Source organism: Podarcis gaigeae, assembly GCF_964106915.1.
Source record: "Podarcis gaigeae genome assembly, chromosome: 8".
In the NCBI taxonomy this organism is placed as follows: domain Eukaryota; kingdom Metazoa; phylum Chordata; class Lepidosauria; order Squamata; family Lacertidae; genus Podarcis; species Podarcis gaigeae.
In genome coordinates this window covers 59,006,098-59,023,508 of record NC_139684.1, presented here as the reverse complement: position 1 = coordinate 59,023,508, position 17,411 = coordinate 59,006,098, and the positions used below count along the sequence as shown (strand labels likewise).

Here is a 17,411-nt window from a genome sequence, read left to right as displayed (position 1 = left end):
ATGGCGCTGTTGGCAGTGGCGGTGAGCAGGGCTGTGCTGGAGACCACACCGCACTTGGTACATTTCAAGAGCAGGCTGCCACACGGGGGATCCTTGAAGCTGAGGGTGATCCCAGTTCCACACCGACCAACATGCATTATGTTACACCCACCAGCCCATCAAGGTGTGGAAGGAAAGAGGCACAGCAAGAAGACAAAGTAGCCAGAAGGAAAAGGAGGCGACAAGACCGACAGGAGGAGGAATGGGGAGAAAGCAGTTGAGGAGGGGGAAAGAGAAGAGAGAAAGAAAGAGAGAGCCGGGTTAGTTGCAGGAAGCACGGCTTGTTAATGGCCAGCATGAAGCAAGGCAGGCAAAAATTCCAAGGGCAGGATTTAGCCCCTTTGGCAGGTGCTGAAGAGGAGAGGAAAGCCTGCCTTTTTGGGAGAGAGGGTGGGACTTGGCATTGTCCCTCTTCTATCTCAAGCTGTGCCATACATACTGGCATTCCAGGCAACAGGCAGAGGCTGAGTCCTCCTCCCTGCCACTCCACCATCAACTGGAGCTCTGCTGCCCCAGAAGCTTTGAATGAGGTGTTCTTAAAATGAGGGTTTGAGCTTCTTGCCACTGTGTGTGTGAGACAGAGGCTGTACGATCAGGGCAGGAACACTCTACACAGTGGGCCACTGATGTCTGCCCATGGCAAAAATGGCACTTTGAGGGTGAGCAGAGCTCTGACTCTCAATGTAGACCTGGGCAATTTGGGCACCCAACCCTCTAAGATTGGCTTGTACAGCTGAGCCCTGCTGATGACAGGAATGCTGCTTGCCCCAATGTCTCGTCCCGAAAATAAATTTGGATTTTTGAGTGTTTATTACTTAATAAGCTTTTCAATGGATTGATTCGCTCAAAAATCCCATTTAGGGGCTGCTCCCCATTTCCTTGAAGGCCTTATTCTGGAGAAGGACAAGCAGATAATGAGTTCCCATCAACATGCAGCCAATGCACAGTGGGCCTTTTCCCACTGGGGATTGTGGGGCTGTTGATCCTGAGCAGGAAATGCCATTCCCTGGGAGGGTTTCTGTTCAAGGGAGCCCTTCAGTGCATGTTACCCTCCTCCCTTCTTCATGGTAAGGGGCTGGCAGGGAAATACAGTGCTGGGATATTAGTCAGTTCCACTCTGAGTCAGACTCTATTCAAAGTAGGGCCTTGGATGATTTAAAGTGGCCCGCCTCATTCAAGTTGGGGGGGTGTTCTTTCAAATCTCCCCCATTTCTAAAAGTAATTTTATGCACACACATTTATGCATGCATGCACACAGACTCACATACGTGCACACTCCCATTCATTATTTTAATCTCTCTGGGACTCAAAATAGGAAGGGAAAGTGGAGTAGATGTTTTATTGCCATCATTAACTCTGAGCAAAGCCGCCATGGGGTGACTTTAGCGGTGCATTTTTTCAGGCCTCACTTTCTCAACCTAAACCCACTGTTCTCAGCTGAGCCAGCCAGTGTTTCCAGCAGCTATTGCAGCTGCCTGTGGAGAACCCCCTCGCAACCCTTCATCCCAGCACTGCTGATGTGTTCCAGCTTGCTCACCCTCCCTCCCATAGAGCCTAGCTTCTTCTTGGGTTTGAAGCTGCATCGGAGAACAAGCAGGCTCTCAGCAGGCGGTTGTAGCAGCTGTTGGAACAGCTAGCTGCTACAGGCACCTGGAGGCTTCACACCATGTGGCACTCTGTTCGCAAGCGCTTGTGTGAAAGAGGGCTTGGAGGAGTTGATGCTCTTTTCCCTAAAGTAACAAAAAACTGGTAACTAAGTAAAGTCTGAGCAACCACACAGGCAGCATGCAAACCTACCTTAGGAACTCAGCGTTATACCTTGTCTTTCTGAGATAGTAAAAGTGCATTTCCGATGCATTATAAAAGCTTTCCCCAAAATGGCACCCTCCAGATGCATTGGACTATACCGTCCATCAGCTCCAGCTAGCATGACTGCTGGATGGGACTGCTGGGAGTTGTAGTCCAATACATCTGGAGGGTGTCAGTTTGGGGAAGGCTGTATTGCATCCAAAAAAGCTAAGGTCACATTGGATTCAGAAGGAGCAGTATGTGTATGCATATGCCTGTGACATCAAGGGACGTTACTTTCCAATACGACTAGCAAAGCAGACTGCATGGGGGGGGGGGGGTTGTGCGTCTGTAAGTTGCCACCAAATTTTCAGCTGAACTTGGTGAACTTGGAGGACCCTGCTTAGAAAACATAAAAGCCCTTCCACATTGGAACAAATGCCCATTTAGTCCAGCATTCTGTACTCACAGTGGGAAGCCCACAAGCAGGACCTGAGGGCAACAGCAATCTCTCCACTCAAGCTCCCCAGTGAGTGATATTCAGAGGGATACCACCTGCAATACTGTTGCTTACTGGGAGAGTGTCCCTTCTATATATAGCCAACATGGTAGCCAAATATCCATATTAATTATTTTCAGAATCAGCTATAAGAATCAGATTACTGGGATTTCTCCCTATGGAAGGGTAGTGGGGTGGGCTCCCCCCCCAAAAAATATATTTTGCTCAGCAGGAGACAAGCACCCTTCCTTCCTATATCATTGCCCCACCACATATATGGCACCTTGTTCTCCTGGCAGGTATGACAGCTTCAGCATTTTGTTAGAAAAAAGAGTGTCTGGAACTGGTGTGTGCAGTGTGGGTTTCTGGGGGTGTGTGTGTGTGGCCTTACCCAGCTCGCTGCTTTTTCGACTTATCTGAGATGCCATCTCGAGACATGAGCTTGTTGAAGACGATGATTCCAATCAGCATGTTGACCTGACAGTGGAGAGAGAGAGAGAGATCCACAATCAGCAGCATCCACAGGGCTATCTAATTTCTAGGCCCCTTAAAATTCACATTGCAGGAGACAGCTGTTAAATTAAAAAAAATGCCTCAAAGTGACTTACAATTCCATAAAATGCAAAAACAGCCCCTTTAAAAGCAAACAAAGAACCCCAACAACAATGAAAGCAAAGGGCATATCAACAAAATTCCTTAAAGTGCTTAACCTAAAAGGAAGAAAATGACGTGTCTCCTAAAGGCCTTTTGCTCACCGGCATGGAAAGCGATGAAATGGCAGCACAATAAATGATCCGCAGAACAAGCTAATGGCCACCAACACCACTGGGCAGCATTTGAGTACCTACCAGAACAATCACAGCAGCGGGGCCAACAAAGGCGTAGAGCAGCCCTCCTTCAAGGGACAGCCAGCAGCTGGGGAGAGAAGCCAAGAAAGAGGAGGAAGGGTCAAGAAAGTCTCAGAGTTTAAGGCTCCTGGATTCCAAATTTTTAAACAGGGGCAGGAGAAACAGTCAATTTTGGTTTCTCAGTTTCTCACTTTTCCAATTTTAAGTTCAGTTCTCCATGTTTCATATTAGTTTGATATTTTATATTTTTTTAATTAAAAAAACCTCATGAAAATTCATCAGCATTTTTGTGTGAATTGCTTCTTACATAAACACATTTTTTTATGGAAGCCACCCAGAGTGGATGGGGCAACCCACTCAGATGGGCAGGATACTACTAACATTAAGCAAATTTGTCTAATGTGCACATTTTTTTCCAAAGCAATTTCCCCTAATACATGGCATTTTTGCATGAAGTTTTAATGTATGCATGCATTTAAATGCAAACATTACCCTAGTATATGCATTTTTTCCAAGCATTATTTGGCTGGAGATCTGCATTACAATATTTGGAAAAATGTGAACTTTGAGGGTTGACTATGTTTCAGTTCACTTGTTGTTTTAGAAAGTGTGAATTAGGCTCACTGACCTTTGAATGCAAACTGATTTAAATCCTCCCTCCCTATCTATATCTGCACAGCCTGCTCCCATCTCAGACGCATTGAGGGTTCTTAGGTTCTCCTTAGATGTTTCAATTCTCCTCCCCCCTCCCCATTTTATTTTAAGAAGATGAGGCCAGAAAGTCCCCTCTTATGGAACCTACTAGCTGGACGTTCCGTATCCTTTGGTCCGAGTAAAGCCGACGGAGACTGCAACTACCAAGGCTGGCAACCCTAGATGGGAAATATAGAGTCGAAAATGCAGGTAAAACCACAAAAGAATTCTGCATCTGAAGCACTTTGTGGAGAACCAGCTACCAGGGATGGGTGAACTGGGTCCAAGGGATGGGAAAAGGACCCCGCCCCTTAAAACATACACATTCCCCCCCCCAAGCATTTGCATCATTAACTGCATTGCAAAATTCAGAGGGCTATGAGATTCTGACTGATAGCTGTGTTCTGCATGTTGTTCGGCAGTTCTGAAGTTGGACTGTTGAACTAGGTTGATTCACTTTAAAATGCAACCTGAATAAAATCCCCATCCATTCCTACATCTGACCATCTCACAAACCATCTTCGTTTCTATGAGCAGTCCTTTGGCATAGTCCCAAAATCCCCAGGGGGGTTGAGAGCACTTGCAAAGAATGCTCACAAAACCCAGCACGATATATTTTTAATGCATCCTTGGAATGGAGGGGGAGAGGTAACGGGCAGCAGGAGAGAGTTCTGCTTACTACCAGTGAAGCATGCAGGCCTGCTAAGCTCCTGACCTTGAAGTGACAGTTCTGACCATGCTCAGACCCACCATTTTCTGCTGGGACCAATTGGGCTGTTCTGAGTAAACTGCAGGTCCCTTGATCCCACAAGGAAATTATGTTTCTGAGCATGCTCACCCTGCTTGATAGTGACCTCGGCGTGCTTCCAGCGTCAGTTACTTCCCCATTTTGCAATAGTAAGGGTTATTTTTCTTTTCTTCCAAAGCAATGGGGAACTGGCAGGGGAGGTCATTAATGACTTATTCTGAGGATTGACCCAAAAAGGTGTGTAGGTTTGCATGAATCAGGTTTCCCTCCCCCCTCCCCCCACCACAAGCAGTGTTTTGTTTTTTTTGCTTCTTTTGCATTTTGAGTTCCCCTGCCCACAAGTTTTTGCCCCGTTCCTGGCACTTGATTCATACAAACCCCTGTAACCAAGTGGTTAGAGTGTAAAGTTGCCACACACAGATTTTGAATTGTACTGATTAGTTACAGGTGGAATGTCCCTATCTTGATCTACAACTAGCCCACCTTTTGTCTCAGAGAGCAAATGGAGGAACATTCGACTTTCTACCAATAATTATTTGATTGTGTGGCCCAGTCTAACCTTTCTCTCCCTCCCTACCCACAAGGTTAAGTTTGGGAAAGGGGGGGAGTGAAATGAATAGCAAGCAAAGTTGGCATAGAGGTGAGCTAACTACAGACTGAACTGCTGGTTACAAAATGAGCCAAGCCAATCTGCAGAGAGGGGTTTGGCTCACCTTGCAATGGCTCACCTCATAAGCTGGCCTAAGTTTTCCAACCTGCAGGAGTTATTTTCTGAACATTCCCAATTCTGGACATCTGGGGTGCTTCCTGACTATTGCTGTTTGCAGGCAGGAGGTAGTCACCTACCAGCAAATTCAGGTTGCACTATTAAAGCTGACTGGGAGCTCTTGTGCTACAAAACTACTTCCCCGAAAAGATATGAGATAGCGATAAGGAAAATGACAGGGAAATGCACTGGAAAGTGTTGGGTAATAACACTTGCTTTGACACAACAACATCTAACCTACCCACAAACGAATCAGAATGAACACTCATTAAATAATCAGTGCATCTCCCTGCAAAAAGTAAGGATGCTCAATAAACTGGTCTGGAAACCCCCTTGATGCCATGCCAAGTTCTGATTTTGTTGCACGTTAGGTGAAGCTTTCATTCTCCTCTCACTCCCCAGTTTGTGAAACTCCTCCTTCCAAAAGCAATTGGGTGCAAACTGTGTTTTGCCGAGATCAAAGACTGGCTTGCAATAAGCATGCACATCCCTTGACTGCTCTGCACCTTACTGATTGCCTTCATCACCAAAGCATTGTGCTGGTGATGACAGCAGGTGCTGAAAGAATTCCATTTGTGGTGTTAGAAGCTGGCAGTGAGGAAAGGCTGGAGGAAGCTCCGCCTGCAGAAGAGAAGACTGAAAGAGCACATGGCAGTATCCTTTATACAACTGAGAGGGGTTTCACACAGAAGGTGAGAAAGACTTGCTGCCTGCTGCCCTACAAGGCAGGACTAGATCCAATGGGCTGAAGTGACAGGAGGGTAGGTTTTGGCTGAACATTCGGAAAATAAACTTCATTAACAGTAAGAGCAATTTGACAATGGAGCCAATTGCCCAGGGGGGTGAAGGGCTCTTCCTTAAGGGTGCTGGGACTGTTCTAGTTCTGGATTCCTTGCACAGAGCAGGAGTTGATCAGCCTTCCCCAATCAAAAGCCCTTCAGATGCTTTGACTACAACTCTCATTCGCCTCAGCTAGCACAGGGCTGATGGCAGCTGTAGTCCAAAATACCTGGAGAGCACCAGGCTAGCAAAGGCTGGTCTAAGTGGCCTAGAAGGCCCCCTCCAACTCTAGGATTCTGCTGGTTAAGTCACTTGCACCTTCAAGCCACTTCTTGGATGCTATTGCTGCAGTCAGTAAGGTTTGTATCTGATGCACAGGTTCACCTTGAAGCTTTATTATTGTTTATTGCCAGTGGCCACGACAATAAAACACACGTGTAAAGAAAGATAATCATCAAACCAATAAGACAGGGATGAACCCTGACAATACAATAAAAGAGATTTAAAACATTCATTTATTAAAAACTCTTCCCTTAACATTTAGCACTGATCCAATTCAGAAAGGCCTCTACAGCTAGTGAAAATAAAGTGACCCTATAGCCGATGGATTCTCCTAGATCAGCTAGCAGCCATCTTATTTTAAAATCAGCTGGTTGGGCTTGTAAGCAGGACTGAATGGGGAGATTAAACTTAACCTCCCATGAATTATATAAAGAACAATGTAAGATATAGTGCACCATATTCAATTTCACCTGTTCTGCAGACACAAAAACATTCCTTTTCTAGCCAATCAGAAAATCTAACAGGCAAATACTCAGTTTGGAATCTAAACTGAGTAAAAGCATGCCTCTCGGGCAAAAAAAGTTAATTCCCAGAAGTAGGTGGCCCTTTTATCGTCCAGTTTTATTATACGAAATGACAAGCTTACAATTCTTAATGTGCTCAAGATCCAATGTAGTGTGAAAGTCACCAAGCAGTATATTTGTTGCACTGGCAGAACGTTGCTGCACAAGATAAAACACAAGCACTTTACCCAAGATTGTTATGCAACAAGTTGCACCAGAAGAAATAGTTGTTGCACAACCTGCTTCTGCTAGCACAGCTCTTGTGTTGGATTTCTTTGTTGAGCAACCTTTAAACTCCTGTACTAGTGGACTGAGAATGTTGGATATGCCCGCGAGCAACAAATGTTCCTGCACGAACCACGAAATTCCCCTTTCCCTGTGTGATGCCTCCCTGATCCTCCCCACCCCCACACCGCAATCAGGGAGACAACACTTTGGTTCCAGAAGAGAAGATGCCCTCTTACCCCATCCGAGGCAGAGGAAGCGTTTACGAACTAGGCGTGTCCGGATCCTGCCAATCACAGCCAAGTAGGATTGCCAGGCCTCTGTCAGCACCCAGCAAAAGGAAGAGAGGAAGAAGAAGTGGAGGAATGCAGCAGTCATGGTGCACACGCCCTAGAGATTGGGGAGGAGAAGAAAGAAAAGGGAGTGAATGAGAGTCATCAGAATGCAGGAGCGTCCTACATAAATGAGTTGGGCTGTATTCTAGAACAAATGGCATGCATGCACACCCCTTGCAATTGAACCCCTTTCCTTGGAGATTCACTTTCCAAATCTAACTAATAATGCTTTTTAGCATTTGCATATTTCAGGAATCAAAAGCAGGGGTGAGTGGAAGGCAGACTGGGATGCTGTGATGCATTATTGCATGCTGGCTGTTCAGGAATTTAGTGTGAGCTTCTGTACTTGAACCTTAGTGGGGAATTTCCTCCCATACTGGCAGATTTCTGTGTAACTTGCAGTAGATCAGAAAAGGCTTGTGACGTGCAACTGTTTAACAACAAGAAAATGACCTAAATTAGGCTGCTGAAATAAAGAAAGCTAACCTCAGGAGTGGACTTTTTGTGTGTGAAAGGACTGTGAGCTCAATTCAGTTCTGGCACTGAAAACAAATTCGCGGGCTCAAATATGCCTCAGAGACACCCTGCTCTTTCCTTCTAACTGTATGTCTTTTGCACCTGGCTCTGGTTGACAAGAGCATGAAGTCCTACTAAAAATCAAAGTTGATACAGCAAACTGGGAAGTCTGGCCCAGAAACCCACAACCAAGCAAAGGGATTTCCTGTCTCCTGTAGCATATTGTGTGACTCTGCTTTTCCATGACATTGTCATCACTGATACACTGCTGTGATGTCATCGACCCAAATCACATGGGTCACCTTGACAATCAACTGGATTAAAACAACAGTGTGGGGAAATGAGGCCGATGATTGCAAAGGGAAGGAGCAGGATGGGGGAAATTGCATGAAGGAGAACAGTATGGAAACAAACTGAAGGTGGGATGTGCTTTTTGACACTCCTGAAAAAGTTGTACTGTGAAGAAGGAGGCCTTTAAGCCTCTGTGCTTGCTGCAATGAGCATATTCTAAATTGTGAAGCCATCTGGTGCATGAATGCACACACATGTGCATACAGCTCCTGAAACACAACACTGATCACAGGGCCCCACTAGGGATGGGAAAATCTGTTGATTTCAGTTTCTCTCAGTTCCTCATTTTTCCAGTTTTATGCTCAGTTTTCCACATCACTTTGCAAATTCCTTTTTGAAAAAAAGCCCTGATGAAAATTCGCCAGCAATTTAGGGCTAATTTCTCCTAAGAGATACATATTTGCAGTGTTTTTTTTCTGGGGGGACGCAGGGGGACATATACCCCTAAACATTTTGTGAATCTTTGCACTTCAGTCCATTTACTGTATTTATTTTCCCCGATTTGAACTATAAAATGGTGGTTTTCTTGAGTCAAAATGAGGGTACCCCTAAACATTTTTTTTAGAAAAAAGCACTGCATATTTGTATGCATTTTTGCCTAATACACACATTTTTGCACAGTGATTTCCCCTATCATGATGCATTTTAATGCTGTTTTCACTAATACAGTCGTACCTCGGGTTATAGACACTTCAGATTGCGTTTTTTGGGTTGTGGACTGCCAAAACCCGGAAGTACTGGAATGGGTTACTTCTGGGTTTCGGTGGTCGTGCATGCGCAGAAGTGCCGAATTGCAACCCACGCGTGCCCAAACGTGGGTTGTGAATGCTGCGGGTTGCGAACGTGCATCCCGCATGGATCACGTTCGCAACCCGAGTGTCCACTGTATATGCACTTTTATGTGAATTTTACCCTAGCATATGAATTTCAGGTCACCTTACATGACCAGGGAACTGTACTGCTAGTTTTAAAGTATGGCTATGTTTCAGAAAGCGTGAATTAGGTAGGTTTCCTTTAAATGTGAACTAAATCAAAGTTCTCCCCCACCCAGGGGCAGAGGAAGGGGGGCGGTGGGGGCGGTCCATCCCAGGTTTCAGTACTGAGGGGGGGTGACATTTAGCATGCCGCCTGTCCGCAACTCCAAAGCCTACCCTGAGCTGTTGGGGGAAGGGGCGGAGCTGTGCTGCCTTGCCGGCAGCCTTCCCCCCTTCCCCCTTCGTTTTGACAGCTCAGGGGAGGCTTGGGAGTCGCTGGTGGGTGGTGCGCCGATGCCTCCCACTCCCCGGCTGCTTCCTGGGGGGGGGAGCCTCCCCCGAGCTGTCAAAAGGAAGAGGGAAGGGAGGAAGGCTGCTGGCAAAGCAACGCAGCTCTCTCCCCCTGCCCCTGCCCAGGAACCAGCCCACCATGGGTGACTCGCTCCACCCCCCCCCCATGCATGGCTCACTCCACGCCACTGGGCATCTCACCCCCTGGGACACTCGCCCCGTCCCCATGGCCCTGCCCCCGGGTGCATAGCATGTGTCGCCTTGGGTGCCAAAGCAGCTAGCTTAGCCTCTGCCCCCACTTCTGGGTTCATTCGCATATGGAAATTTATTCAAAATAAAACGGGCCCTGTACTTGAAAGACACTGCAAGCCCTGCGCTGTATCATTGTGGGGCTGGATTTCAAAGCCTAAGGCAAGCGACACAACCGTCCCTTCCCGGATGCTGGATAAAAACTGGCAGAAGTGGCTGTTGTCCCCACCAGCCTCCACCTTCACTCTCCCACCGACTTTAATCAGTCAATGGCTGCATTAGGTTTACTGGCATTGTAACAAAGAGACAAGTGCTAATAGGGCATGCCTGGCTCTGGTCCACAGGCTGGAGAAGGAGCTAAGCATGGAGAAGGGACACAAAACACCAGCAATGCACAAGCATAATTTGGGCCATGGAACATAGGAGATTCCCAACGCTGCAACAAACGGCAAAGGGATGGTCCACCAGCAGCATCAGCTAACGGGCTCTGCATTTAGCCTAAGCCAGGCCTGCACAACGTGGGACTAGGGACAGAGAAGAAATCCATTTTAAATGGATTTAAACATGGAATTTGGCAGTTCGAAACCACCCCTTGATTTGAGTGCCTGCTTTTGTGCATGTCTCCCATGCCTTGTTTTCGTAAGAGCCTGACTATGCATATAAACACATACAATAAGAGTCAAGTTCCAGACTGTAATATATTCCTGCAGCATAATGTCACAAGTATATTCATATACACTAATATCAAGCAGGTGCCTTCACTGTACTCTTTTCAGGGCCTGCTAAAAACATTCTTCTTTAGTCAAGCTTAGAAAGTTTAGGTATTTTTACTGTTTCGTATTGTAACTTCTAAATCATGAGTTTTTCCACGATTTTGTTATTTTATCTTTTTGTAAACTGCTTTGAGGGTTGTTGTTTTTTTATACAAAAAAACCCCAAATCAAGTAGTGTATACATTTTATGATAAACAAACAAGCACATACAACCCATTAGGTACATTTTGTATGTATTTACTTCTCTGCTGGTTAATTTAGGAAACCTGCATATTTGTATAATATGTGATTAGCCTTAGATGTTTCAGCTTCTTATGGAGATTTAGCGATGGACAAATATGTCACTTCACCCCATGTTTGTGAATTTCTGTATGCATTACTTGGTGGGAGAACTGCACTGCAGAAGTGTGAATCTTGAGGGATTGCTGTACTTTGGCTTGCATTTTGTTTTGGAATTAGGTATGTTCACCTTTAAAGGTGAACTGTATCAGACTTCTCCATCACCCCTATGGCGATTAAGGAGCGAGACAGGAATTAGGACAACTGATGTGGGTAAGGTAGACAGCGAGAGCCTGCCTGTGGCCCATGAAGCTGAACACAGCCCACCAGCTGTGCATTAAGGCCTTTCAGGGGCTTGGCAGCTGCCCTATGTTTGGACCTAGCATGGCCTGAAGATTTAGAAGCAGAGTGGCAGATGGGATACCTGAAGGCGGGGGTGTGTGTGTGGATATTTGCACATGCATTTATTCCCCTCTAGCAGCTCATGTTGATCTTATGGTATTTTAGATATACTTTAATTTCTCTCTCAGAAACTTCAAATTGTAAGCAGGGTATAAACACGAAAGAAAGAAAGAAAGAAAGAAAGAAAGAAAGAAAGAAAGAAAGAAAGAAAGGAAGGAAGGAAGGAAGGAAGGAAGGAAGGAAGGAAGACTATCCTCCTGTGCCCCATTACAATCACATCTAGTATCTTTTTCTTTTTGGGATGGAAACCTAACTAGGCCAGTGTGCCAGAGGTTCCCTACCACTGACTCATAGGGTAGAGTGGCTGGGGAAACCCCGCCAGATGGGCAGGGTATAAATACAGTGGTACCTCAGGTTAAGTACTTAATTTGTTCCAGAGGTACGTTCTTAACCTGAAATTGTTCTTAACCTGAAGCACCACTTTAGCTAATGGGGCCTCCTGCTGCTGCCGCGCCGCCAGAGCATGATTTCTGTTCTCATCCTGAAGCAAAGTTCTTAACCTGAGGTACTATTTCTGGGTTAGCGGAGTCTGTAACCTGAAGCGTATGTAACCTGAAGCATATGTAACCCGAGGTACCACTGTAATAAATTATTATTATTATTATTATTATTATTATTATTATTATTATTATCACATGCTAAGCAGTGAGAAATTTACAAGATACTTTTCATTCCCATTGTTGATTACCAATGAGATTTTTTAAAAAATCAAAGCAATTGGGAAACTTTACAATCTGATAGTCTGCAGTGCTGAAAATTGGTATGTTTCAACTTACTTTGCAATGCAGTGGTACCTCAAGTTAAGAACTTAATTCGTTCTAGAGGTCCATTCTTAACCTGAAACTGTTCTTAACCTGAGGTACCACTTTAGCTAATGGGGCCTCCCGCTGCCACTGTGCCGCCGCTGCACGATTTCTGTACTCATCCTGAAGCAAAGTTCTTAACCCGAGGTACTATTTCTGGGTTAGCGGTGTCTGTAACCTGAAGCGTGTGTAACCCAAGGTACCACTGTAGTTTTGTTTGTTTGTTTTGCAATTCATGCTGGCAATAGTCGCTCAATCGCAATACGATTCTCTCTTTTGAAAACCAAGCAACTCCTAATTGCCTGTCTCCAGCTGCAGTCCAGAAGCAGCAACTCCCCCGACCATTTCATTAACAAGGGTTTCATCCAGCGAGGCCCAGACGTGCTAGCAGCTCCTCTGGCATACATGTGCCCCTCCTTGTACTACTCATGCCTGCAACATGCTTTCCGAGCTCCTCGATGTCTCTAGTACATCAAGAGGAAATGCTGCAGGGTGGTGATCTATTATGCACGAGGTCCCTTGCACAGCAATGGATGGGCTGCCTGGGGGCTGAGAGGGAGGCTGCAGCCACCTTTGATCTCCCTGGGCTGAAATTCACATGTCAGTTCTGGAGGATTTGCACTGGAGAAAGGATAGGTGTGGAGGGGAGAAGGGATGAAGATATGCTGCTCCCCAGATTGTATCACAGCAAATGGAACCAGAGCCTGACAGAGTTGTTTCCCCCCCAGAGAGTCAAATATGGCATAAAAGAACAATTGTTGTTTTAGATGGGCACATTCTTTTCTTCCCTATCCCACTGGTTAAAGAGATGCTACAGGTTTTGGAGTGTCCTGAAACCTGCAAAACCCGTGTCACCAGGGATAACAGCTGGACACAAGAAATGAGAGTGTACACCATAACACTTTTGTGTATAAAGTTCTGACTAGTACAAACATTTTTGCAAGCAAACTCCTCTAAATCAATCAACTTCTGTATGTTATTTTCACTGTCATATGGATCCACACAAATTTCCCCCTAACATATGCATTGGTGTGCATTCTGTGAAGTGCATCGCAACATTTGGAGAAGTGTGAAATTAGGCAGTTTCTCGGTAAAATGCAAAGTGAAATTTCTCCCCCATCACTAGTGGTGGCTGCTCTGCCCACCAGAGCTTTGGGTCCAAAGGGACCAGGCAGGCTGGAGCAGCTCCTCTGAGATTACAGTGGTGGTGGAGTGGAGCAGGGACCACAAGGGTGAGATGACTTTAGTTGGCACTATGGGAAGGGTGGGCAGTGAGAATGGTACAGTCCTCACCCCTTACATTTTAAGGGAGCTCGCTGAGGGCATCTTCTCCTGGACTCCTCTCCTCCCCTGTAAAACTGCTCCCCCCTACCTGCAACTGATGCCCATGTTCTTTCAAGCCAACAAGAAACAGACATTCTCAGGCACTGAATTCTGTGCCCAAGCACTGCTTCTGTCTCTCTTAAATAAGAAACATTTTCCAGCACACAGTACTTCTTTACTCGGCTATGTAGCATTGCCCCCTTTTCTTCCTGGGTGTGCTGGCTGCAGATAACCAAATATTGCAATTTCCTTCATGCAGACAAGCACTAGGGCAGGCTCTCTCACTCAGTATGACTCATCTCCCAAACAGCTGCTGCCTCCTTCCTTCCCTCTCAGTGACAATGATGTAGCTAGAGAGAGTTGGGGGCGATGGGAGGGGGGAGAAGTGACTGGGAAAGCTCCTCAAACTCTTTTGAGGTGGAACATATAAAGAGTTCCGGGTGGGGTGGGAGCTTCTCTAGGCCACAGTTCTGTTCCCAGCTGCATTCAGCTTGCCTCTGGGAATCTGTGCCTTAAGGCACAGATAGTCTCTATACCTTCAAATATCAGGTTCCAAAGACAAACGAAAGGAAAACACACAATCTGAAGCATAACCTTGAGAGAGAAGGGCGGGGGAGGTACACATTATGTGAAAAGCTGTAGAGAGGATCCTCTCAATATGAATTTAGAAGTCAAAATTAAATAGATATTCTTTATGAGCTCAACTGTGTTTAAATATTTAAAAACAAGGTATAAAATACTCCATCTGCTGGGTTAATATTTAACATTATATTATTTCATGCACCCCGACTAGGTTGATAAAGTACTTTTTAGGTGCTTACATGATACTATTAATATTATTTAGCACCCGATCTCGCCCAACTTTAAACTTTTAAATCCCACTGATCTCAGTGGGGATACTTAAGCTCATCTTTAAATTAAAGCTGGTCTGAAAGTTCTCCAATGGGATGGTTCAGCCTAATGTTGGTAGTTTGTGGGGGCACTGAAACCAGTGCCACCTTTGCACACCTGTTGTCGCCACTTCTGCTATTTCACAGCAGCGGCAGCAAATGCCAGCAGTGACTACTATTTTCCCATATAACCCTTATCAGGGCCATGTTACATCATGATACAGCACTGCTTGGTAGACACCCTCAAAGGCCACTGAGCTCCTCCTCCTGTCACTTTTGCAGTCTGCAGATGGGGCCAAGAAAGCGGTGGGAGAGCCCATTGGCTTAAACCTCCCCACTGAAATCAAAGAGAGGTTCACGATTGCTTAACTTTAAAATACACCATTTCCCTAGTGTTCCATTCAAATCTCCATCTTAATCAAACTGTAAAATCAAGTTATCACGCATTTCGAAAAGGTGGCCTTTTTATTCATATTTTGAATATCTGGCCCAAATTTTGAAAGTTTCCCTTTAGCTTTATAGAGAAGATGCGTTTTAAAAAGTGGAAGGTGGACAGATAGAAATCTATGTCAGAATCAGCATGGAGCCACGCTCTCAAAGGCTGAAACAAAGTGGCATGACCTGCAGATCTCTTGCAAAGGAGTAACTTTTTTCACCTTACTGAGCATCTGGGACTGCCCCACCAGGATCAACACATTGGAGGCCAGAATGGAGACACAGAAGTTCAGGAGAATGATGGAGCGTTCCGACTTGATAAACCTGCAAGAAAGAAGGTGACGGGGTGAGCAGCTTTGAGAGATACTTGGAGCACAGGGGCCAAGTTGCACCCAACATTGGGGCGGCTGACGTTATGCGCATGATATCATGTATGCAATTACAATAAAAGTGTGTAAATGTAGTATTCATTATAGAACATAATTCAAAACGACTTGGTGAAGTAATGGATGGGTCTTCCTGGATTCAGCAGTACCTTCTCTATGCCTTCCCCACTCCCTTTAGGATGCTGATTTTACCGAGGGTCCCCCCCCTCCTGATTCTATGGCCACACCTATTTTGTTGCAGGCTTTTAAATGGTGCCCTAGTCCAGCAGTTCCCAATTAGCAGAACCCCTGTTTTTCAAAAGCCAAGCCATAGACCTGCTACTTATCAATGCCCCAAATTTCTAATGTGTGCAAGATTTTATTTCAGCTCAAATTCAGAATGCCATTCCCACCTCCCACCCTCCCCCATCACTCCATTCAGAGAAATCTGTCACATTTCTACCAGGATTTTGGTTAACTAGAGCTAGCTCAAAGAGCAGTTCTTGAGTCTACTTCTAGCCATGAACAGCTGAGCCAACCTACCTCCAAAAGGCAGCGTAGATCACCAGGAGGGTCAACAAAGCCATACAAGAAACAGCACAACCAATCATAAGTGGGACAGAGGGGGAGCTGCCAGATTCCATGGCCTGCAAAAGAAGAAGAAGAAAATGGAGAGTGAGAGAGTCCCCACCCCTCACACAAGGTGAGCTAAGTCTGGCAGGACAGCTTACTCTATGGACTTAACCATTTGTTATATGAGGCTGGTTGTCCCACAGTGCCAGGCAAATGTTACCCACTCTTTCAAGTGCATCTTCTTTATTGCAAAAAGTCTAATCTTTGAAGAAAGTGAGTTTGTGGCACAAGGGCTCCAGCTCAACTCTAATTGCCTAAATCTGAATTTGCCACTTTGTGATTGAACCACACCTGAAAATAGCAACAATATGGAAGCACCCTAAAATGTTTTCCTTTCAATATGCAGTTCCTCCACTAAGGACCTGCTTCCCAGCAGAAGCTCAGCATGTAAGGAAGTCAGAGCTGGTTGCTGAAGCTCTGACCTCATGGTTCTCACAAGCTACTCTTGAGTTCCTGTACCAATAATTTAGGAAGTTTCATCACTGTAACTAAACCAAGTTTTACTGCCTGTGCAAGTTTTTTTTTTTTATAAATGCTGTATGGAAAAGCACATGAATCGGACCTTAAGAGAGTTTGTAAGCAAATCATTTTTAGCTTACCAAATGTGTGGTCTTTTTCTAGGCTGGGGAAAAGTAAAGATTTGGAACCCACAAAGGCATATTTAAAAATCTAACTGCCTACATTTCCATGCTTAATTTTGCTGCATATTTTGTGATTTTTAATCTCTGTTGGGGTTCTCTCACCAAAGAATACTAGCTCCAAACTTAGATCTTGGCACCCAGGAATTCTACTTTACATCTATATTTATTTATTTTTCTTGCACCAACAAGCACAACTTCATCTAACCACCCCATAAGCAAATAAAAATGAATGCTCATTGAATAACTGCCGTTGTCTAAGCCCCTGGAAACAAATCAGTATAACTGCTCAGCAGAAAGGTCATCTGGAAATGACCAGAGGTGTAATAGGAAGCTGCAATACCAGTTTAACACCCTCCTCCCTCTTAGAAAGCAAAGAGTGGTTTGCAAACTGACTGGCAGGAGTAAAAGTGGCTAGATTAAAGATCTGGCTCCAAGATTCTTCTCACCACATTTGTTAATAACTTGGGACCAAAGTTTCATGCAGAAAGCATTATGTACATGCACATACACACAAATGTGGTAATTGCAGCTTAGTGATGGCCCTGGGAATTCTTGTTCCACAAACTACAACTCTTACGGCATTCCTATAAGAATCTGGTTGGCCCCTTTGAGAGCAAGTTGCTGAACTAGATGGGTCTTTGGCCTGACCTGACAGCAATGCTGTTCCTATGTTCTTCCAGTTCCCAGGATTGGGTTGGGTTGGGGGGAGTAGCACCAGAGAAGAATCCTTACAAAACCAGTTTGTGCCTGGTCTTTGGTCCCTGTTGAGAAGGGGGAGACATGGGACAGCTTGAGGGCCCCTTTGGCAGGCATGTGGCTAAAGCCTGCTCCCTTCTCTGAAGTACAGCCCCTTCTCTGAC

The 17,411-nt window shown here is 45.3% G+C and overlaps 1 protein-coding gene across 11 annotated transcripts in view; it reads right to left on the bottom strand.

The window, feature by feature from the left end:
* ADGRB2 (adhesion G protein-coupled receptor B2) overlaps positions 1 to 17,411 on the bottom strand; it is a 163,779-nt gene that overhangs the window by 17,986 nt on the left and 128,382 nt on the right. For 10 of the 11 annotated variants that reach the window (XM_083751606.1, XM_083751607.1, XM_083751602.1 and 7 more), the window contains 7 exons: positions 15,821 to 15,924; positions 15,134 to 15,236; positions 7,471 to 7,621; positions 3,977 to 4,046; positions 3,175 to 3,241; positions 2,718 to 2,803; positions 1 to 99 (listed from right to left, as the gene is read on the bottom strand). In XM_083751606.1, coding sequence (XP_083607732.1) covers positions 1 to 99; positions 2,718 to 2,803; positions 3,175 to 3,241; positions 3,977 to 4,046; positions 7,471 to 7,621; positions 15,134 to 15,236; positions 15,821 to 15,924 — 680 coding nt within the window. The remainder of the gene's footprint in view (positions 100 to 2,717; positions 2,804 to 3,174; positions 3,242 to 3,976; positions 4,047 to 7,470; positions 7,622 to 15,133; positions 15,237 to 15,820; positions 15,925 to 17,411) is intronic. The other variant, XM_083751610.1, reaches the window with a different exon arrangement.